This window comes from Acipenser ruthenus, chromosome 13 (assembly GCF_902713425.1).
Source record: "Acipenser ruthenus chromosome 13, fAciRut3.2 maternal haplotype, whole genome shotgun sequence".
Taxonomy (NCBI): Eukaryota; Metazoa; Chordata; class Actinopteri; order Acipenseriformes; family Acipenseridae; genus Acipenser; species Acipenser ruthenus.
Genome location: NC_081201.1, coordinates 37,216,419 through 37,238,205, shown reverse-complemented (window position 1 = coordinate 37,238,205; position 21,787 = coordinate 37,216,419). Strand labels below are relative to the sequence as shown.

The window sequence follows — 21,787 nt, the reverse complement described above, 5'->3', positions numbered from 1 at the left end:
GAACCAGTTTGTAATAATGCACAGTGAGCAGCTGCTGTTGTTTTGAAAGCGGGGTGGGTGGGTGGGTGGGGGGGTTTCCTTTGTTCACTGCAGAGCCAATCCTGGGCAGGCTGCCAGTATATCATATGGGTGCTGTCTGCATTAATAACCACTGCTCGGCCTTTGAGCCTTCTCTGTCTTTGTTATGTTTGTCAGAGCTGAGCACGTGATCGGGCTTTCTTTTTTTGCTATTTCCTCAACACACACAAACAGGGAGACGCACAGACGCACACATTCCCAGATTTCACTTGGCAAGGGCCAGTCTGCCTTCTGTCAATCTGTAATAGCTTACAGCTGGGAGAGGAAGGGAAGGGGGGGAGCGAGAGAGAGAGAGAGAGAGAGAGAGAGAGAGAGAGAGAGAGAGAGAGAGAGAGAGAGAGAGAAGGGGGGTCTTATGCAGACATCACATCACATGAGCAGGGATCTGTTTACAAACTGAACGGGAGCAGTCACTTCACCACAGCCATGAAGGATCGGGAATAAAGAAAAGGAAACTTACATCTTGTAGGAGGTTGGTAGATCTTATCAGTTTACTGGAATAATAACTAGACGCCGATAATTAGAATTATTCTTATTGAAGGAAAGCACAGCTTGAAGTCCTTTTTTTCCATTGTGTGGTAGGAATCCTTTGTTTTGGTTTTTAAATAGCAAGTTCTGAAAGCAAGACAGGTCCACTTGAGCCTCTGGTGCTAATGGCCAAAGAAAGTCAACGTCACTGATCATATTACAGACATGCTTGTTCTGCATTAAAAACAATGCACTGACAGTGTTGGCATAGAGGCGTGCTGCTGCTGGTGACTGGGGTTCGGACTTGCATTGAAGAGCTCATCTCAAAACTGCAGCATACGTCAAAAAGCTGGACCTAACTGTTTGATTCACTCGTAAGCCACTTGAAAGCACTGGGTGAGGTTTCTGAGGCTGTCAGTACAAGAATAACTGGAAAACGTGTTGTAATAGACACACCTTTGGAACATTTCAGAACCAAGAAAAAGACATTGTGAAGGGGTTTGAACTGGAATCTGCTGGCTTTCCCTGGAATCAGTAGCTCTGCTCCTGGAAGAAATACAAGACAATAGCTTGTGGGAGTGCAGTGCAGTATATACCCTGATATCCAATATATTTGTGCATGCTTGTGGAATCAGCACTGATTTGTTTCCTGTTCAAACCAGTAAGAATCGGACGTCAAGCCCGTCCTCTCAATCCATCGTAGTGAAGTTCTCCCCATGCATGCTGACTGGGTAGACTGGCAGTTCTCTGTGACAGGGAGGCAGACCGCTTTTGGCTGTTTTGCTGGATTGCTGTAGCCGTTCGGAGTCGTATTTCATGCACCCATTCCAGTGGTGTAACGGTGAGTACAAATAAAAAGCCAGCTGGCACTCCTCAGTGATCTGTTCTTACACAAGAAGACACTCAGACATCTCCCACTGCAGGCCAGTCCCCTGCGATCTCATCAAACTCACCCGGGGCTCTGTATGGAAGTGATTGTTTGTGTCCTTCAGGCATATAATGCAAATAATGGGTTTTGACCTGGCCTGAAATATTTACTGATCTAAAAGTGCTTTATGAACGCCCCCATTCTATCCACAGATCCATAACAGCTGCAGGGTCTGGCATATGCTGTGTACCTCCTCTGCTAATGCATCCCCCTTCTTCTTCCTCCTAGCTCCCCCTGTAGGTGTGAGATGGTAACGCAATATCCAAGCATAATGAATTCTCTTTGTATCGAAGGCTGGGATCACTGTTTTGGGGGGTATTGAGAGGCTCTGCCATCTGTAAATAAGCTGTGTGTCCCCACAGATGTCACTAAATGGAGTAGCCTCATTTACACGAACACATTTTTTTCACAATAGGACTTTATCATTATCAGTGTACAGCTGTATCAGGTTCACTGTGCTTTAAGTCCCTGTGTTGCCATTGCTTTTAATCCTGTAGTCTGGTAATAGTTCTGCTAGGACTAATAAATAGGATCCCAATACACTATACTCTTGAAGACATCACTTTTTCCAAGAAAACATAAAATCGGTAAACATCTATTTACTGTATTGCCTCCTCCGCTGTTACATAAAGAGGTGATTTAAAGTCACTTAAAATGTCCAGCTATATCAGACTTTAAGATTCATTCTTTACTGAGTGAGAGAATGCTCAGCTGACCACTCTGCAGTTCACTCAAAACCGTGACAGACAGGAGCAACGGTACACATTAACTCAAGATTAATCTACAGAAAGTAGAGAACAGTAACGGATGTGGACCAGTATGGAAAAACAGGATGCTCTTTAGGGTTGTTCCCTCAAAGACTTTTCAAAATGAATGAAATGCATTTGAAGTGAAGAGTTGAACTGTACAACAATCTGGTGATATTTGGAAATGTCTCTGAAGCTAATAAAAGTCATGGAAATTGGTTTCACGCCTTTATGAAAACAATACAAAAACAAGTACTTAGAGATGAACAGCCCTTACTGTCTGTCTGTCTGTCACTTACTGAAACACTCAGAATACGAGACGCCCCAGCCCTGAAACTGCATAAAGTACAGACAGGAGAGATGGCACATGATTCCACTGTAGAGAGCATGGCATTGTTTAACTGACAAAAAGAGAATCAGGGCCAGGCTTTGCAGCCGATTCTTTACTATTGTGATTGAGCCCTGCTGCCAGGTCACCTGATGATTGATAGACAGATAGATAGACAGACAGACAGACAGACAGACAGACTGACTGACTGGGCATGGGTTTTTAAAAGCCAGTTTGCTGCTGTTTGCAGTGCAGTGCTTAGTGAATGATTGCTGTCTGGGTATATATAGTATTATTTTACTTTTTGTATTAGTTTTGCTGTTTTTCTTTCATCTGAAAAAATAAATAAATTCAGTAACAACTTCCATTTTTAGATATACCTTAATCTACAGTAAAGAAAATTCTTCTGGGCATTCCCTAGCTCTTGCAGGTGACAGAATGAAGCCCATGGTTTTCATGGATGATCTCATTGCCTCATTCACACTTCATGCTGCTGTGTATTTGCAGGATGTGTGTGCGGACTCGGGTTTCAGCATTTTGACGAGTCCTGTAAGATGTCTTCAGAAGAAACCTCTGACCTCCCACTAAACGTCTACGTGATTATTCTGGGCGTCGGGCTCTTCATTTTCATGCTGAGCTTGATATTCTGCTGCTACCTGTTCAGGTACGGTGTGATATTTAACACTGGGGCTCTCGGTTGTTGAAGCTGTATTTAGTTTTAACCACACTGGTACAGCGTAAAGCAATGCACTCTGTTTCTTCAGGTTGAGACGGCAGGGAAGGAGAGAGCAGTATGGATATAATGAGGTACGATAACCTGAATGTTTGGGCTCTTTGCATAGTGAGTATGGACATTGCTCAATCACAGGGAAGAGAATTAAACATGAACATTGACACATTTCCAGAAGGAAAAAAATGCTTCAAGTACAAGACTAAATGCAGGGCCACGTAGAGCTGCAAGGATTTTTAAACGAGTTTCTAAGGAAAACTACTTTACATTTGTATCGAGTATTTCATCACAAGATTAAAAATCAACTGGTTTATTTGAAAAGTATACAACTGGTCCTAAAAATCTTCTGAAGTGTGATTTTGTTATATGACCACACTTAATTCTGCTCTTGTTGGCTTCTTTTGAATGTCTGTGTTCATTTTGTATGCCTTTTAGGTGGTGCTGAAGGGTGCAGGAAAGAAGCTTAGTCTCCTGGGGGTAAGCATGCTCCACTATCATGGGTATCTGTCAGATAAATCAGCACCACTCAACAATTACAACTGCTAATTCATGTGAAAGCCATGACAAGAGCCATTACCATCCCCCGCATGGGATGTCACACTTCACACATGTTAGCATCTCTGTGGCGTACCGCCAATCCAATTGTCATGAAACCTGGTATTAACATTATTAAGAATACATTATTGAGAACAGCAGATTCTGGAGATATCCCAAAGTATCCATCTATTTATATTTATATTTATATTTTATTCATATATCTGGAGAGCTACATATTCAATTGTCATAAAGCTTGGTAGTATTCTTATTGAAAATATTAGGTTCTGTTAATACCTGGAAATGTAGAATACACTCAAGACCTATTCACAGGCTCTACCGACTAGAAGTTTATGTTTTCCATTACCTGTGAAAAACAGTAGGAACTTTTCCTGCACCTTTTAATCAACAATACTTGAATGACTCATTAGACCAATAATTGAGTGGAATAAAACTCTTGTGTCTGCCTGCTCCTCTTTACAGCAGACGTGTGCCGTGTGTTTGGAAGAGTTCAAAGCCAAGGACGAGCTCGGGGTGTGCCCTTGTTCTCATGCATTTCACAAAAAGTGAGTTCAGCTGTGAATTACAGTTCATTCTGTCGTGGAACACTGCTTCAAGGGCAGGTGGTTATGAAAAGTAAAAACACATTTTTATAAAAAATGAATGAGAACGCTTTCAAACAAAAAGGCATTTCAATGAACAAAAGCATCCGAAGTGGCTCACTCTAACGTGAACGCTATTGCAGTATGCATACTAAAATAGTAAACAGCAGTCACATCTTAAATGGATTCTGAAATGAGTCGTTGAAAGTGAAATAGCGCAGGATTTACTTACATTTGAGAGATAGACACCTGCATATTGATTTTTGTAATGTATTTATAAAGAAACCCAAGCAATTACTGAGCCATTTAGATTGTTCCAGCTCTGCATTTGGCAGATGTTACATGGCAGTCATGTGAATTTTGTTGTAGCATTTGTGTACAACAGAGCTCTCAATGAAGCACACGTACAGCATCTGATTAACCTCCCCCAATCCCACTGCAGATGCCTGGTGAAGTGGCTGGAGATCCGCAGCGTCTGCCCGATGTGCAACAAGCTCATCTGCAGGCTGGCAGACACGCGCCAGGGAGCTGAAGCACCACAGAACCAACAGGAAGTGTAAGGAGGAGGGAGGGAGGCATGCAGGCTGCTGTGAATGGAGCCAGCTATCTCCATGGTGATGTGTCCCTTGGCAAGGCAGGCAGTGATACTGCCCTTCCAAACAAAACCAGATACAATCAACTTGAGAGGGAAGTTGTGTTATGTGTAACCAGCTGCCTTGCAGAGAAATAACAAACGGGGAGCTGTGTGTGTAGGGAGGACAGTACAACCAAGTCTGCTGCTGTATGTATTGAAACAGGAGCCGATTGACTGGGAAGTGCCACTTTTTAACCTCTCCTCTCAGACACTGCACAGATCAGGGTGACTTTTCAAGACATGTTCACCTTGAATACAGAACGCTTTCTCAGACTTGGGAGCGTAGTTTTTGGAGCTTATTTTGTTAATAGCCCAAAAATTAAGGGTGTGCAGACAAGCATACTGGTTTTTGGAAGCTAAATTGCTACTAACGAATTGCCAATGGACTGGGAAAGAATTCAAGTACAGTGTTTCTAATTATTATTATTATTTTCTTATATGTTATTCTAATAAAAACTGCTAGTGTTTTGGCGGTATACATGGCTTCTTGTTTTTTTTTAAAAGCAGTCCCATTAGTATCCCTATCTCAGCCCCAGAGTGTGACTGTAGTGACCCAGTATTTCTGTATACATGTCACAAACAGAAGCCAGATATTGTTCCAGTCATGAATGCTGAAACTAATTTACAGATTTTGTTAAACCTCAGTTTTCCATGCTGAAAGAAAATCTGCCTTAATGGTTTTGGTGTGCAAGACACACCACGAAAGAAGGATAATTTTACATCTCAAACCAAGCAAGTCAAACTATTCCCCCAGCAGCTGTGGAAACAGAAATTAGAACAGGACAGACAGGAAGGATCCTTGTGCCCCAAATAAAGTTATTAGTATTCTTTGTAGAACAAACAGCAAGTTAGACAAATGGGGGATTTCTCAAATACATTTAATTATCTTTTATAAAGAGGTGGTAAACAAATACCAAAAGTTAACTGAGAATATGACACATCTTAAAAGTTCTTTCATTTAATAGTAGGACATACAGAACTGTGAGGGTTAAGCCAAGTGATCTCATCTTGAGATCAGGAAACATTGACAGGAGACGAGGATGGTTTAATTCCTCATCCCCCTACAGGTGATAAGGAAAGACTAGGTTTCCCTATAATCCAGGATGGGTGCGAGATTGTCCCGGCTGATGTTTTGAGAAGGTTTGTACTGGCTGCGGTTTCTCTGGGATGAGCAGTCTGGTGGTTGCGGTTAGCTCTCCGTGATGGAGCCCTTGGCCTCCACATACTCCATGGCCTTCTCCTTCACCACCTGCACACTCTCAGCACACCCGTGCTTCTTCTCGTACTCCAGGTAGCGCTTGAAGAAGAACTTGATTCTCTTAGCAGCCAGGCTCAGGTGGATCACTCGTTCCAAAATGTTCCTGCGACACAAATGTACATTGGGATTCAGTTTGTACTGCATGCACCTCTAAGCATGACTGATTACAGTAATTTACTTATGCCAAGGACTGCAAGGCCCGGGACTTCGAGGACTGCTTTGGGTCGAGCCCAATAATGGAATGCGGCCGTTCCATCAAAACAACATTTTGGACAATGGATCTTTATTACGAATCTTCTTATGCATGTCAAGTCGTAAAATATACTATGGGGGAGGAACAAAAAGGTTACTTGAAAGCTTGTTTGCTTTGTTGTAGTAAACTTGTTTTGATGCACCAGGCCACTCACCGGACTTCCTTCTGACTGCCGTATTTGATCATCATGTCGATGTAGACGGACCACAGGTCTGTGCGTCTGGGGTAGTTACCAAGCGTGCTCTCAAACATGGACTTGGCCCGTTCCGCGTCCCCAAACCGGAACTCTAGCTGTGCGAACTTCGCGATAAGGTCAACATCTTAAACACAAAGAAAAGGAAAATCATTGCTTAAATTTCACATCACCATATTAAAATTAGCTGAGCACAAATAGTTGCCAACACATCCATAGCAGCCAATGATTCCAATCTATCTAGCAATGTTTAATATAAGGAGCGTGATGATTTGCAATTCCAAGTGTCTGTCTTTGCACAAATTCATTCAGAAACCTTGTAACTGATTAACCTAGGCTTGAATGAAACCATTGAGACAGAGAATGTACAACCCACACCGTGTTTCAGGGGTCCTTCAGTACTCACGCTCTTTGTCTGGCAGGCACTTGAGCGCCCTCTGCAGGAGTCTGTGGGTCTCGTCTGTGCAGCCCTGTCTCAAGTGGAAAGTGGCACAGCTCAGCCAGACCGATCTCTCCTGGCGAAATCTCCTCAGCATGGTGTTGTACAGGCTCTCTGCTTGCTATAGAGAAAGACAGACCAGAAGTTTGAGTTGAACCAAGATCTCCTTCTCGTGACACACATAGCAACGATTCTGTGAATTGTTGTTGCTCACCTTGTACTTGTCAGACTTGGTGTAGATGTCAGCGAGGCTCTGGAACACTTTGAGAGGCTCACAGTGCAGCACCGCTCTCTCAAACACCTTGTTCAGGCTCTCCTCAGTCCCGTAAATGTTCTCCAGATTCAGAAGGGCCACCCACACGTTCAGCTTCTCCTGCTCCTCACTGTAGAGATGCGGGGGCAGATCAGACGAGTGCACCTTCACTAGCAAGGAGCCATTCCAAAAGAAACTAGCTAATCGCTCCCTTTGACACCTTGTCATTTAATGAATGCCATTTTTCATCTACCACCAGGGTTATTTTATACAGAGGTCCGACTAAGCTGAATTGCAATGTAAAACGGGATCCTGGACATGTATTGTAAATAAATCCTCCCATTTAGAGTGGAGTTTCAGACACAATAGGTATGACTGCAGATCTGATTAATGATGTATATTTAGAAAGGCTAATGGATTAAAACCACTTAAGAGGAATACTGTTGGTGTGGTTTTTGCTCTCACCGGAAGGAGATGGTCTTGAGGGCTCTCTCTGCCACGGCGCGGGCCTGCTCGATCTCAGTGGCGTGGAGGTGGAAGGCCATGTACTGCAGCCAGACGATGGAGCTGTCTGGGGAGCCCAGCACCAGCCGGTTGAAGTCGTTGGCGGTCTGTGGCTGCCTCCCGGGGTCCATCATCTCACCCTCCACCTTTGACAGCTCCTTCTCCTGCCGCTGCTTCTCCATATTCTTCTCCCTCTTGCTCTTTTTCTGGGGCTGACACACACAAGAGAGATGTACTGTAGATACTGTCTTTGAAGGGGGGCATGATTACAAATCTTGCTTTAAACCGAGTTTATTTTTTCAGTGGTAAAGCTGCCTTACCTTCTCCTCCTCCTCCTCCTCCTCTTCACTGTCTGAGGCGGGTGCCCCTCGTCCCGTCCCGACTGGCTGCAGAGAGCTCAGTGTAACGTCCCAGGAGAACCCTGCGGAGACCTGGAGCCGGGGCGGGGCTTCACTCTTGCTGTGGACGGATGGCTTCTTCTGCTGCAGGGGAACAGAAACACATTCACAAAACACACTCCGGGACTTTAAAAACAAGGCTGCCCAGCGAAAAGCTTACAGCAGTGCGACATCCAGCCACACACCCACACCCACACCCACACCCCTTACCTTTTGTAGTTCTTCCTCTTCCCGGAAATAAACATCAACTCCACTGTCGTTGTCCTCAGATTTCTTTTGACTCTTCGTCACTTTCTTATTCTCTACCGCAACCTCCTAAAGGGAAATGCAAGCACCAAGATGAGGTTTAGAGCTGTACTAAAATAAATAAACTGCCCTCTAACAAGTTCTAAAGGGCTGTTAGGATTTGTGACTTGTGTATTGGTGATTAACTTCCGGATTCTTGTTATCATGTAACTAAAACCAGATATCGACCTACAGCCCTTTTCAAAACAGGTATTTACCATCAATTACTGCAAGTAGGCTGAAAAGTAGCGGTCTTCACCAAGGTTTGCTATTGCTTAAATATGCAGCTTCAGCTGCAGTTAGGGATACCCATGCTCCCACTATCAGGCTCCTTCCAATCTCCAAAAAAACCATTATATAGAACTGAAAGCGGACTGCTTTATTAACATACTGCAGTGGATCATGACCAGTATCACGGTATAGATAATGCTGCCTCATTACGTGCATTCTTTAATTCCTGATTCAGAGATGAATATGTTAAATAAATACACAAACTGAAAGCCAGCCTTTACCTGCTCGCTCTCAGAGGCCCCCCTCTTTCGTTTCTGCTGCATTTTCTTGAACCCCTGCCGCTTCTCCTTCTGTTCTCCCTTTTCTCTGGAAGGAAGCCGAAGTGACTCTGGGAGAACGTCCGGTTCCCCAGTGTCCTCTGGGAGCAGAGACAGTTCCACATGATTCGGTTTTTTATCCACACTGCAATAGGACACATAATACCCATTAGTACCAGACAGACAATGGCACCTTTTTTGGAATCGATAGACCCTTTTTTGGAATGAACGCACTGCCCTTGTAATTCCTTTGCTCACCTCAGAACTTTGCAGGTGAGCAGTTTGCCGAGTGGAATGTTTTTCACGTAGACACTGTGATCACTCACAAAGTAGTCTGTGACGTGCCGATACTGACATCGACCAGTGATTGTCCTGGACAGGCTGGAACAGAGCAGAGAAGACGGGTTCATAATCAAAGATGAGACTCACAGCTAGAGCAAGGTTTGTTTTATCTTTAGGTGCTCTCAGCAGGTACAAGAGAAGGGCGTTTGACATATTTTTGTCAAATTCCATAGAACATTACCAACAAAATAAACTTAACAAAAAAAGAGTGGGGGGGGGGGGAGATATTACCCAATAAAGACTCCAGCGTCTCCTACAGATTTGACATAGCCTTGTACAATCTGCCCTTTCTTTAGATCTTCAATGGAGAGAATTTCAGGGTCATTCCCTTTGAGATTGCTTACTGGGCTTGTCCTGCAGGGCAATAGGTATACAGATTAAACACAATGAAGTAGCCTAAAACACATGACTTCAATGGTCTTTATGTTTCATTTTCATCTTACCTGGACTGCCTGAGAGACACATGGATTTTCTCATCTTCCCGTGCGAGGACACAACACCTTTTAGGAACAGAAAAGTTGTTTGTGACACAGCTGTAGGCTTTTCTATATTTCAATGAAGGACTGTTGCCAGCTGAATGGCTAAAAGCTGGTTATCCATCCAAAGTAACTCCTCACCAGAAGCTAGAGGAAACATTGCTTTACAGGAACCCCCAGGATATCAGGCACCTCATCATGGTGTATAAATGGTAGATTATACACGCCATTGGAAGCTGATTTTAAATGAACAAGGTTTCCATTAAGAACAGAGTCCCAAACTAACCTGACTGTCTGGCCAACATGGAATTGTTCCAACGGCGATGCCGTGTACGTGTCACTGAGGTCCAGGATGCCAGCTCGACCACACTGCCGGAATGGCAAGGAAACAATGAGGCCCACATGTGGAGTGACCTTTGTAACCGTCCCCAGAGTCAGAGAGCCTTCTCCCAAGGAGTGCACTCCTGAAATACAAGAACCGGAGGAATACAGAGATGAGGAATAAAACAGGTCGCTGTGAAGCACACACAGAACGGAAGAGGACACCATGCGTACCTGAGAGGGAGAGGCAAAGCCGGGTCTCAGAGGAGTTGGTGCAGACGACCAGGGCATTCAGTGCCTGTCCAGGTTTAAACAGCTTCTCTGGGCGTTTCAAATCCTACAAGTAAACATTTAAAAAGGGTCAGCGACATACAAAGAAGGGAATTTATCTGTAGTGTCAGACAGGTGCTTTAACCCTCTTCTCATCTGTTTGGCAGTGGCAGGGCTTTTTTATGTTTCCAGGTCATTGCCAGCAGTGTTTTCCATGACAGATTTGTCAGCTGGATAGAATCGCACATGACCAAATCAGTGCTTACCTTGGGTTTCCAGGTCATTGCCAGCAGCTCCACTGTCCCACGCACATCATGGGTCACCTCCACCTCCAGGCACTTCTTGAGACTGTTGAACTGCACCAAGGGAGGAGAGAGCCATCATTAACTTTAGTATCTCACCAATACATTTAAATGTTTAATAAGTGCGTTCACTAAGAGAAAGAGAATTTCAGTCTAACCAGATCCCCACCTGCAAGACTGCTCGGTTTCTGTCCCCACAATTCACTCTTTCAATGTTGCGGAGGGAGCATGTTCTGGATAGACTAGGATGCTCAGAAGAGGCTTGCTCTTTCTCCAGGCGAATGCTCCCACACAGCCTCTCCACACCTACCTTTGACACGAAGCAGGTCACCTCCTGGCCGGGCTGGTAGCTCTTCAGCTTCTCAGACAAAGGCTGGTCCTTCAGCTCCTCGCTCCAATCTCCCTTCAGCTTCCTGCCACAACAGAGATGAAGCTCAATCAATGGACACAAGGACTTGTACTGCACAGTTAGTAACCCAGTTAAGGGTAGGGAGCATAGCAGCTTAACAGAACTGCATTGCCAATTCTTAGACAGAAATAGAAATGGGTTTAACTACAATAGGAATCCTTTTTATATATGGTAAAAAGAAGCCATTACAGCTCTGCCCAGCCAAACATGCTCCCCTCAGCGAAGCCTACGCATACGTTTTGATTTGAAATTGTACCATAAAACAGGATAAAAAAGAGAAATCTTACCTTGGCTGAACCGTTAGTTCCGGTATTGTGAAAGTAAAGTGTGAATGGGTGACTGGCAAAAACCTACAGGGAATAAAACTATTTCAAACGCATGTCTAAAAGAAGCAACAGACAAGACCACCCTTTTTTAGCAACTGAGCTTTTAGCATGTGATACTCCAGTCCTGCTGGTTTGACTGTCAGTCACCACCTTTTAATATAAAATCAGCTGTACTTACAGACCACTCCCTTGAACGGTATGACATACTGGGGCAAACTGCCCGTGTGATACATTTACTTTGTAAGTGTCAGTTTCCCTGTAATTTTCCCCATACGGAAAAATATAGGCTACTCTATGAGAAAACAGTAAGAAAACAAACTGGAAATTTGTGATCCAATTCACAGTACCTGTTATAATGATAGTTACACAATTAATTTCTTTACCAAACTTACTTATGACTCTTGGACTCTCTTCCTCCAATTACTCTGGCTGTGATTTCCATTCCCATTTTCAGTGAGGATGTGGGGAAGCTGAAGGGCTTCACTGTTTCCAATATCTCGGACGCATGGATGCTGCCTGTGATGCCTCTCTCCAAAGCCAGGAGGACACAGGTGGGACGGATGGACTTGACAGTCCCGCTCACCGTATCGCCCAGGCAGCAGGAGTGCTGGATGCCTCTGGGCGCCTCCTCTTTGCTTTCTGAGAGTTTCCGTTTCCGCTTGGCTTTCTCTGGACCCTGAACCACTAAGGGAAGCCCCCCGACAGCCTCACAGCTGGGCTGCCTCACAGAGACCACCAGGGTCTGTCCAACAGACAATCTCTCAGACTCAAACCGGAAGGTGTCGTTCAGATGGGCTGCCACAGGTACTACGGCCAGCTGACCAGTCTCGGCTAATGATGCAATGGCAAAGTCCGTCTCCACATGCTGGACTGTGGCTGAATGTGTTGTGTTCTCCTTCAGCTGAAAAAGAAAGCAAGGACCCTGCTTAAAAGGGGGATTTAAGGCCTCAAACCCTTCAAAAACCAAAAGCCACAACCCTGAAAACCAGTCATTTTCTGGGAGGGAACACAGATTAATAGTTTCAACAGAAAAAGTGCCTTCATTCTCTGTAAATGATGCACTTGTCACTCCTGGACTGATATTGGTGCTGGCAGCTCTGGTGTTGCACAATCCCAACCCCAATCTCACCTGCTTGGTTTTACTGTTGACCAGCTCCGTTCTGAGAGAGAGGTAGACCTGGGAGGTCAGGTGATTAACATGCAGGATGACCGCAGTGACATTCTGTCCCGGGTCAAGACTCACACCTGAGCATTTCAATAAAAACAAAAATCTAAAGTTAAAACAATAAGATAGGTGTCCTGAATACTGAAATCTCCACTGAAATCCCAATATTTAAAGAACAGGAGTTTATGTAACTTGAGTTTCCTTTCTATTTGTAAATGATAAAACTACAGATTAACTACAGTATTCAAACAAGAGTGGTTTAAATCGTGAATAAAACTAATTACTGGGACGGAAATTAAAACATCCAATTTACCAGTCAGGTGATGCTTTGTGGCTGACACTGTTGCTCCAGCAACCTGGCTAGCTTTAAAGTAAGCTGTCCCATCATCCTTCACTTCTTCTACAGCCAGTTTTAACTTCTGTCCCAACACCAGCTTGGAGAGGTTCTGGGCCACTTCAGAATCAGCTGGAAACAGACAGAAAAAAAAGAGAAAGGCTTTATATTTGTTTAACACCAAAAAACATTAAAATTCACTCACAAAAGACCACTAAACAATGGTGAATTCATTTCAGTGGTGGAAGTCGTGAGCACATGCATTGGGAATCATGGCGCACTGCTAAGTTTTAGAATGAAGATCTTTTAAGTTCACTGTATACTAACAACATGTGGGTGCTCCTGCTACAAGGCAGTACACATCTGTGCAGTCGGCTGCAGCTCCTCACCTCTGCTGGTCATCATGCTGCACACATCCCTCCTCTCTACCAGGCACTGTGTGAGCAGCTCCAGGCTCTCCTGCCCCCATTCCTCCCCCGAGCTGCACTCCGACACCTTCAAGCTCAGCAGGAACCGTCGCTTCCCCTCATCCAGGTTGGTTACCTTGGCCAGCACGGTCTGCCCTACCTGGAAATGATCGCTCGTGTTGGTCACAAACTTGTCGCACATGGCCTGGGGGAGAATCAAAAAAAAAAATACAAAGTGGTCATAATCCAATACTGTCCAACCGCAATAAAGTGAAAATAGTGAGGGACATAATTCAGAAGTTGGGAACTCAGACCTGCAGCGCATATAGCACTAGTGCCTTGACCTAGACAGCTACTGAAATGTGTTCATGTCAGCGACACTAACTTTACATTGTGTGCTTTACATTCACTTACAGATTTGGGTGCCAATCCCATCAGCCCATAGGGGAATTCCACAAAGACTCCATACGGCATTATGTTCTTTATGAATCCAGGCAGCATCATTCCAGACTGGACTTCAGAAAAGTCTTTGGCTGGATAACCTTCCTCGACTGCAGCCTTGATAATGGGCTTCTTACAAAGTATCTACACAGGACTTTAAGGACCAAGCACAAAGGTGTATGTTTCAACCGAAAGATCACAATCTCTGCAAATCAGCGAGAGGGTAAGACAGAAGGCACTGGCCACAGAAGGTAAAATAAAGAGAGAGACAGACTAGAAAGGATACAATGTGCTCCTTGTTTTTGCTCAGGCACATCACGTTGGAGATGATGTCGCCCTCTCCAAGCCCCTCCCACAGGAGCCTGCAGTTGGACACGTGGTCAGAGAGGTGCATCATGGGCAGGAAAGCTGACGCTGCCTCTGGAAGAATTGAAACATCCAGTCCATCGACAGTCTTGCGCACAACCATCACCTTTACAATCTGAAGAGAACACAAGTGAAAATGACCAATAGGAGGGAGAGACAAGAACATAAACGGAATGGCTTGCATAGGAATACACTAAACTACTACTGTAAATAAGCATATTTGCTATGTTAATGAAATCACATGTGCTATAAAACTTTTATAGATGTATTCCAAAACCTCAAAATGTCAAGTGTGTTTTACATGGCAAAACAGAGCACAATTCAAATAGGCATCCTTAACGTAGTTTTTAAAAGGTGTAACAAAACTACTCATTTTGAAAAGGGGTGCAGGGTTTATATTAATGTCACCTACCTTCCCAATTTCAAAGTGAAATGCCTCTTTCCCCTGAGCCTGCTCCACCCTGGCTACTTCAGCAGCAACACTGCCCCCTGTGGCTTTGAAGGACAACAGCAGCTTTTGTTGCTCAGGTTCACACTTCAGCACTTTCGCTTTGACAACCTGAAAGAAATGCAATAATGATTTAAAAATGATTTCCCCCAAACGTTAGCCTAGAGGGGGTCCTACTTATATCTACTGTTAAACACACAGGCCTGGCCCGGGATCAAAGAGCAAGACAGGCAGAACTGGGATCACCAATGGGGGTTGCATCAGCAAAATCTGAATTAGTACACATTTTATTTACTGAGCATTATATAGCCAGGTTAGCAAATTAGACGCCCAATTACTGTCTTTTTTTTTTATTTATTTTTTTTTTTTAAAAACATGAATCCTAATGAAATGTACTGTTTCCAGTATGTTAAGACTTTCAGCCAAAAATCTCTGCTAGATCTAGCCTCACCTGCCCACTGTAAAAGATCTTCTCAGGAAACGGTACAGGCTCCGTGCTCAACTCATGCCGAGGGACCAGCCCATTGACTTCGTTGAAGAAGCGCACGATGCAGCCGAAGTCCTTGACACACACGATGTAGCCATGTGCCACCCGGCCCGGCCTGGCATCCTCATAGCTGCAGATCAGCGGCAGCTTGGACTCCACCAGAGCCTTCTTCCGGGTCAGGATCAGCTTCTTGGTGTCGGGAATCACGGTTAGAACCTGCCAAGCAGACAGATATATATAGAGACAGATCGAGAGAGATAGAGACAGATAGGGATATTACAGCAGGTAAAGACACATCTGGATTCCTTCTTTTAAATAGTTTTTTTTTTTTTTTTTTTTTTTTTTTTATTTAGAGTGCCCAATTATTTTACCCGCTGTTTTTCTCCCCAAATTAGAATGTCCAATAATGTTTTCCTCCTCACCGCAGTAATTCCCCACAGCTGAGGAGAACTGAAGGTTCAGTGAGTGTCCTTCGATCCCACGACCGAGCCAGTTTCCTCTTTTACACCCAGGAATTCGAGAGCTGACGTCAGCGAGCTACCAGCCTCTGGAGGACAAAGGCCAGCCTGCAGGTGTCTGCCTGAACTCAACAGACATCTGGCCAGCAGGGTTCACTGTAGCGAGACGAGGAGAAACAGTCCCTGCCGGTTTTGCCTCCCTAACCCGCAGGAGCACCAGAGCCAATGCAACGCTCCCCCGGAATCCACAGTAAAGACTGGCGATTTCAGAGTCAGGATGCAAACCTGCACTCACCTGGCTGTCTGACTCACCCTGTACACCAAGCGCCCACGCTTTTTAATCTTAATGCAAATAGGCAGGGGTTCACATAACTTAACTTTTTAACATTTAGGTTCTCACGTGAGCACCAGCAGACATGGTTTGGCACGCACGGGTCATCATCCAAATCGCCCTCGCTTTCCTCTTAAATGTACCAAGGGTACACCTTTGCATCTTAAAAGAACAATATATAAGTCTGCATTTTTCTTTATTGGTCCGCATGCGTACCAGTTATGTGAACCCCTGCAAATAGGCCAACATGCAGCTGCCGGGAACCTACCCGACACCGGATCTCATCCCCGGGGCTGTACTTCTTTTCCGGGTTCTTCAGGAGAATGTCTGCCAGGTGTGTTCGTGGGACCAGGCCGCGGATGTGATCCGTCACCTTCACCTGCATCCCGTAACGCTCCAGGGAAATCACTTTGCACTAGTCAAGAGATTTGCATTTCGGATCATGCATTCTTCAAATTAGTATGACCAAACAATCTGCATGCATGTTTTAAATAATTATAATAAAAATACCACATTTCTCACAGACAGGTCGTGAGGAAGTATTTAACGACAATAACATGTAGTGTAAATAGGGCATTAGATGTTTTTAAAGTTTGAAATACTTATCTACCTCAATGTGCTGTCCAGGTCGAATGTCCTGGTATCTCAAGAAAGGAGCATCGATAACACTCCTGGGAAGAACACACACAAACAGTTTAACATTGACTGTGTCTTGAGTGTTCACGAGTATAAATAAGAATGCACAATCAGCACGGCACACTCACTTCCTTAGACTCACTAGTGCCACCTGATCCATGGGGCTGTAATCTAGGATCCTGCACGTGTGGCTGGATCCTGAGCCCATCTTGTTGGTTTTCAAGGGCTCCAGGGCTTCTTTTAGGTGATTTTTCTGTAAGAAATACAGAATTATTTAAACAGCTACGCAAAAGAGAATTCAAACCCCACCAAGACTTTCCAGTGTACATGTTGTATAATTTGGAAAAGTAAATGGATACAGAGAAACTTCTTGATATTGAATTAAAACATATTCCCAAAGCATTTCCTCATTTCTTTATCTCCTATTTTCAGAAAGAAAAAAAAATCCTGTTAATGTTACCAAATGAAATCCAAAAACCTCTTCAGTGATAACGAGAACTTGAAATATTTAACTTCACGGTTTGGTTCTAGACTTGTAAAAATAAGAGTTTATTGGAGTAAGACTGGAGTAAACACTTTGGGGGATTAAAAACGTTTTTGTTCTACTTGTACGTAAAAAAAACAACCAATAAACTTGACAGGAATAAGCTCCTCAAGGACTACGATAAGCTAGAACAAATTAATACAAATTGTGGGCTGCGTCAAAATGCCGTCAAAGGACCACGCTTACTCACATGTGCAAAAACCAGCATGCCATCGGGCAGCAGCAGAGTGGCGCCAGCGTCCTGGTGGAAAGCCTTGACTGTGCAGCCCTCAATCACCTCCCCGATCCGAGCGCTCGTCAGAGGCTCCACCACACTGCCGGGCTGCAGGAAGCAGGGCCGCAGGCTTAACCCCACAGTGCGGGAGGAGGGATGGACATACAGCACACAGGCTTTCACCTGGAGGGGAGGATCAGACGACAGGTCAGACACACAGATACACTCCCAATCGGCCATAGCAAGAGCAAGACTTTCCTCAATGCAATGTTGTGCAGTTAAACTGGATCTGCATGCAAGCATTATGTTTAGTTGAGCAACCCTGAAAGCATTAGGGATTCATGGATTTGAAATGAAAGCACTAACAAGAGTGCACTGTTGATTAAATACACATGCAGATATAAGTGTTACGGCTGGTTTAGTCTATCAGTACTCACTTGGAGTCCTTGCCGGTAGACTTTCTCTTTCTCTGGGTCCATCTGCATGAAGTCTACTGATCCACAAAATGAGGAGAGGAACTCCAGAGTGATCCCATGAGAGGTCAACTTCAAAACAAAGAACCAACAAAACTATCAGCCATGCAGAACAGGCGGGGAATCTGGTGAAGAGTTTTTGCCTCTGGATATTCATCAGATAACTGTTTTGCCATCTTTATATAATTTATAAGAAGCTTGAGCAATGTTAACCAACAGACCCAACTAAACAGGCTATTTTCATTCACACAATGGGGGAAGTCAGTGACCAGTGCCAGCTAATATACTAACTATTTTATCCTGGAAGAAAAGAACAGTGGTAGCAGAGATTTTGTCCCAAACAAAACATTTTAAATTAATAAAAAAACACAGCTCCACCATTTTTCACAGGACAACTGGTCAGCTACCATTGCATATACTCTAGCTGCCATCTACTAATCATTATAGACCTTACATGTTAACAAGAGGGAGTGTGTGTTACCTTCTTAATCTGAGCTTTCACCACCAGCCCAGGCAGCAGGTTACTGAGCGTCCAGCCTTGCTCTTTCTCTGCCAGGGCCTTGGCAATGGCGTCTGGACTGACAGACAAGCGTACGATGCGGCCCTCATTCTTCACCTCCTCCACCAGGCAGTTCAGATACCGGCCCACCTGCAGGTCCCCTCCTGGATTCACCAAAAAAAGGCAGACACAGCTTTCACTTACAAGTGCCACAGGCAGAAGAAAAAGGCTGCATCACCTTTTGAAATATGTACATGTATATGTATTCAGGAACCAATTTATAGTATCAAAAGTACAACTTCCTTGTACTTCCTGAAAAAAACATTACAAATTAAGATATACATTTCAAGGGGAAGAAAATGAACTCAATTAAAATGCCATATGCACTTTTGATAAACACATTTTCTTATTCAAAATAGTGCAGAGGAACTAGGCAAGACCCATGTTGACATATTTTATAACATGCATTTGAAAGTGTGCTTATTTCCTCAGTACAGCAGGGTGGCCTTCAAGTAGTTCATGTGTTCTTCTATATTGTAGCCTGGTTGTTTTTATTCTAGTAAATCACAGTATAATTAAACTTACCCTGCTCTGTTGCCTTGAGGTCATCTAGAGCTTTTTGTCTGGGTAGAAAAGCCTTCGCTCTGCCAATGCCAACATCGATCAGGAAGCCATGGTCCTCTATACTTGCAACACAGCCAGAAATGTGCTACAGGACAAGAGACTCTTTCAACACAAAGTAGGATACACAATGTTCTACAGACAGACTTGGCAGTCTTGTTAAGCTTCCCAAGCTTTTACCAAACATGTTATCTGCCTGTGGAATTGTATCATGTTTCTCTTGCAACCATTATAGTAAAGCAAGTGTGAACCAGACACCCCCAACTCACCATGCCAGGCTTGAGAGATGCAGCATTCAGACCCTTGTTGACTTCTCTGGGGTTGATTGACAGTTTGACACTGTGATGGCCTTCTTTGGTCAATCCCAGGGTGGACACAACACACCTAACCACCATGCCAGGGGTATAGAGGTGAGCAAGGGTCAAGACTTCCTACAGATGCAACAGGGAAGTGGGAGATTGCAATTCAAACAAAGTCTCTCAACGTACACGCTATGAAGTGCAGCTACTTTATCTAAAAGCACTGTACTATGACTGAACTTTAAGAAACCGAGGTGCCACATTTTAGCATCTCAAAAGTTTGACGGAACATTCACGGCTGGTTTCACAATTCCTTATGTTAATTTAGGTAAAGCAGTCCACAACTGTTAATCCAAGTCTGCAGAACCAGCCCTCAGAGTTTGGGACAAAGGACTAAGAGATCCTGGGTTTAAATCCCAGCTCAGGTTTTCACATCTGCAAGCAAACAGTACAAATTTTTTTTTTTTCAATTCCAACCACCAGCACACAGCACTCACCTCCACGGCCTCCCCAGCATCCACCTGGTCATTCAGCAGCTTGGTGTACCCGTCAGAGATGCTGGTCACCTGGACATACCCGGTGAGTCCGTTTGGTAAGCCCACCACCAGCTCAAAATCTTTCACCTCCTTCACGCAGCCCAGGATCAGTGTTCCCACTGTGAGTTTCTGCAGACGAAATGCACAGGGAATTAAGCAACATTTTCACTACTTACTATCCTATGATCATGTACATTTTATTCCGGGATATACAACCGTTTTGAAGAGTGAGCCCCAGTTGTACCAGTTTTGTCACTTGACAAAGCCATGGCTGTTGTTACTGTGGTGGTCGTGCATCTACAGTGCATATTCACTAACCTTGAAATGAAGGATTTCCACATTTTTCCCTGTGTTGAGTTTGAGGAGTGCCTCTTTTGTCTTTTGCTTTGTTTCTTTCTTCCCATCCCCTCCTTTATCTGTCTTTCTCTTCTTACTCCGTTCAGGTTCGTGGGACTGTAAAAGAGGGAACAAAGGTAACACCACCACCACACCATTTTTTTCTATCTTTTGTTGTGATCTTTCTCTCATTTCGTCATCTTAACATAAAGCTCTGTTAATATGCTTTACAATTCTTCCGCAGGTGAGACCCCAGCCGAAGAATGCAAACCAGTACCTCAGAACACATGCTGAAAGGGACCGCACTATACTGCACTAACATACTGACAATAGTGTACACTAGCAAGCATGGCAAATAAGGTTCTAAGAAGAAAAAAACAAACTGGGTAAAAGGCTACACGGAACACACGTAATCGGATATTAAACAGGAAAGAAATTCAATATAAAGTATCCCTTTACTTAGGCAAAATAACGTCAGAAACAGGATGGTTCAAAGTGTTATAATGCTACCTTTGCCATAGTATGGCGTGTTCAAGGCAATGTGATCGCCTTTTGTATAGTCCAGGCTGAAAGGACAACACTTTGTACACTGGCTTTCGCCGCCACAATACAAGAGACTGCTCATATATGCTGGTTTAATTTGTGTAACGCTCACTGAGGATTCACCTTTGCTTAAAGAGTGAGGCATGTTTTTTTGTTTTGTTTTGTTTTACTCACCTCAAACAAGTTGTCGTGTTCCACAGAGTGTTTTACAGCGTTCCCATCAGCTGGCTTTTTGAAAGTCCCTCCTCGGGGAAAGTCTTCCTCAGTCGATGCCATGTTTTATGTCCCTAGCGTAAAGAATTGCAAGAATAAACTCTAAAAAGAAGGTGGAGGCGGTGAGACTGAAGTCCAAATCCCACCTCTCCCATCTGTACTGTAGGATCTGCTATAACAAGATTCAAAACATGTATCCTGCAATACCAGGATTGCATAGCTGTGTACATAATGACTCGCTCATTAAGCGTATTCATATTGTTTCATTTACCAATCTTTGTAACACACTGCGCACTTATGTATATGTGTGTCAATACAAATATATTATTATTATTATTATTATTTATTTCTTAGCAGACGCTAAGAAATATATCTATAATAAAGCAGACAATAATTCCGTTTTCGAAATTTAAAGGGAGGTAACTTCAGTCGCCGCTGAAAAATTACAGAAACTACAGGAAAGTAACATTCTATCTTGTAATCGGAGCTGAAAGCAATCTCTGTGCTTTCAAATAAATAACAGACTAGCAGTACCCGTGAAGGCGATAACATCGCTGTACCAGGCTGGAGTTATTTACCTGTCTCTTGCGGCTGTATCTTGTTCCAGATTATAAATTCTTCCAAGTCGTGAGATTCACATGTGGCTCGCCATGTCAATGACCCAGGAAACACTTCATCGGAGTAAATGATGGGTTGATTGAACATTATTACTTCCTGTGGGGTCACTGCAAAAAAAAAAAAAAAAAAAAACTCCGCAAATGTTGGTGTGCAAATCTAACCATTAGGAGGGTAAGATATATATGATTGACAA

At 43.9% G+C, this 21,787-nt stretch overlaps 2 protein-coding genes across 5 annotated transcripts; one reads left to right on the top strand and one right to left on the bottom strand.

The window, feature by feature from the left end:
- Positions 1-181: 181 nt before the first annotated feature.
- Positions 182-5,912, top strand: LOC117418006 (RING finger protein 122-like). 3 transcript variants are annotated; one of them, XM_034030502.3, is made up of 6 exons: positions 182-1,387; positions 3,056-3,212; positions 3,313-3,355; positions 3,714-3,755; positions 4,299-4,378; positions 4,857-5,912. In XM_034030502.3, the coding sequence occupies exons 1-6, from the start codon at positions 1,363-1,365 to the stop codon at positions 4,972-4,974; spliced, it is 465 nt and encodes a 154-aa protein (XP_033886393.1). In that variant the 5' UTR covers positions 182-1,362; the 3' UTR covers positions 4,975-5,912. The 3 variants fall into 3 exon arrangements, with proteins under 3 accessions (XP_033886393.1, XP_033886392.1, XP_033886394.1); XM_034030501.3 differs by having other exon boundaries at positions 192-1,387; positions 4,296-4,378; XM_034030503.3 differs by having other exon boundaries at positions 199-550; positions 4,296-4,378.
- On the bottom strand, positions 5,910-21,694 carry LOC117417661 (protein RRP5 homolog). 2 transcript variants are annotated; one of them, XM_034029845.3, is made up of 36 exons: positions 21,555-21,694; positions 20,938-21,050; positions 20,203-20,337; positions 19,846-20,013; positions 19,319-19,480; positions 19,014-19,137; positions 18,411-18,592; positions 17,894-18,001; positions 17,433-17,639; positions 16,827-16,951; positions 16,673-16,733; positions 16,331-16,477; positions 15,238-15,489; positions 14,751-14,897; positions 14,259-14,453; positions 13,946-14,116; positions 13,514-13,736; positions 13,104-13,256; positions 12,755-12,870; positions 12,018-12,526; positions 11,587-11,649; positions 11,201-11,303; positions 10,855-10,944; positions 10,553-10,655; positions 10,284-10,461; positions 9,965-10,021; positions 9,753-9,875; positions 9,438-9,560; positions 9,144-9,324; positions 8,557-8,661; positions 8,269-8,430; positions 7,910-8,160; positions 7,406-7,574; positions 7,159-7,312; positions 6,714-6,879; positions 5,910-6,409 (listed from the first exon to the last, which is right to left on the bottom strand). In XM_034029845.3, exons 2-36 carry the CDS (start codon positions 21,037-21,039, stop codon positions 6,238-6,240), a joined length of 5,487 nt encoding a protein of 1,828 aa, XP_033885736.2. In that variant the 5' UTR covers positions 21,040-21,050; positions 21,555-21,694; the 3' UTR covers positions 5,910-6,237. The 2 variants fall into 2 exon arrangements, with proteins under 2 accessions (XP_033885736.2, XP_058841250.1); XM_058985267.1 differs by lacking the exon at positions 21,555-21,694 and adding an exon at positions 21,511-21,554.
- Between the last annotated feature and the right edge of the window lie 93 nt (positions 21,695-21,787).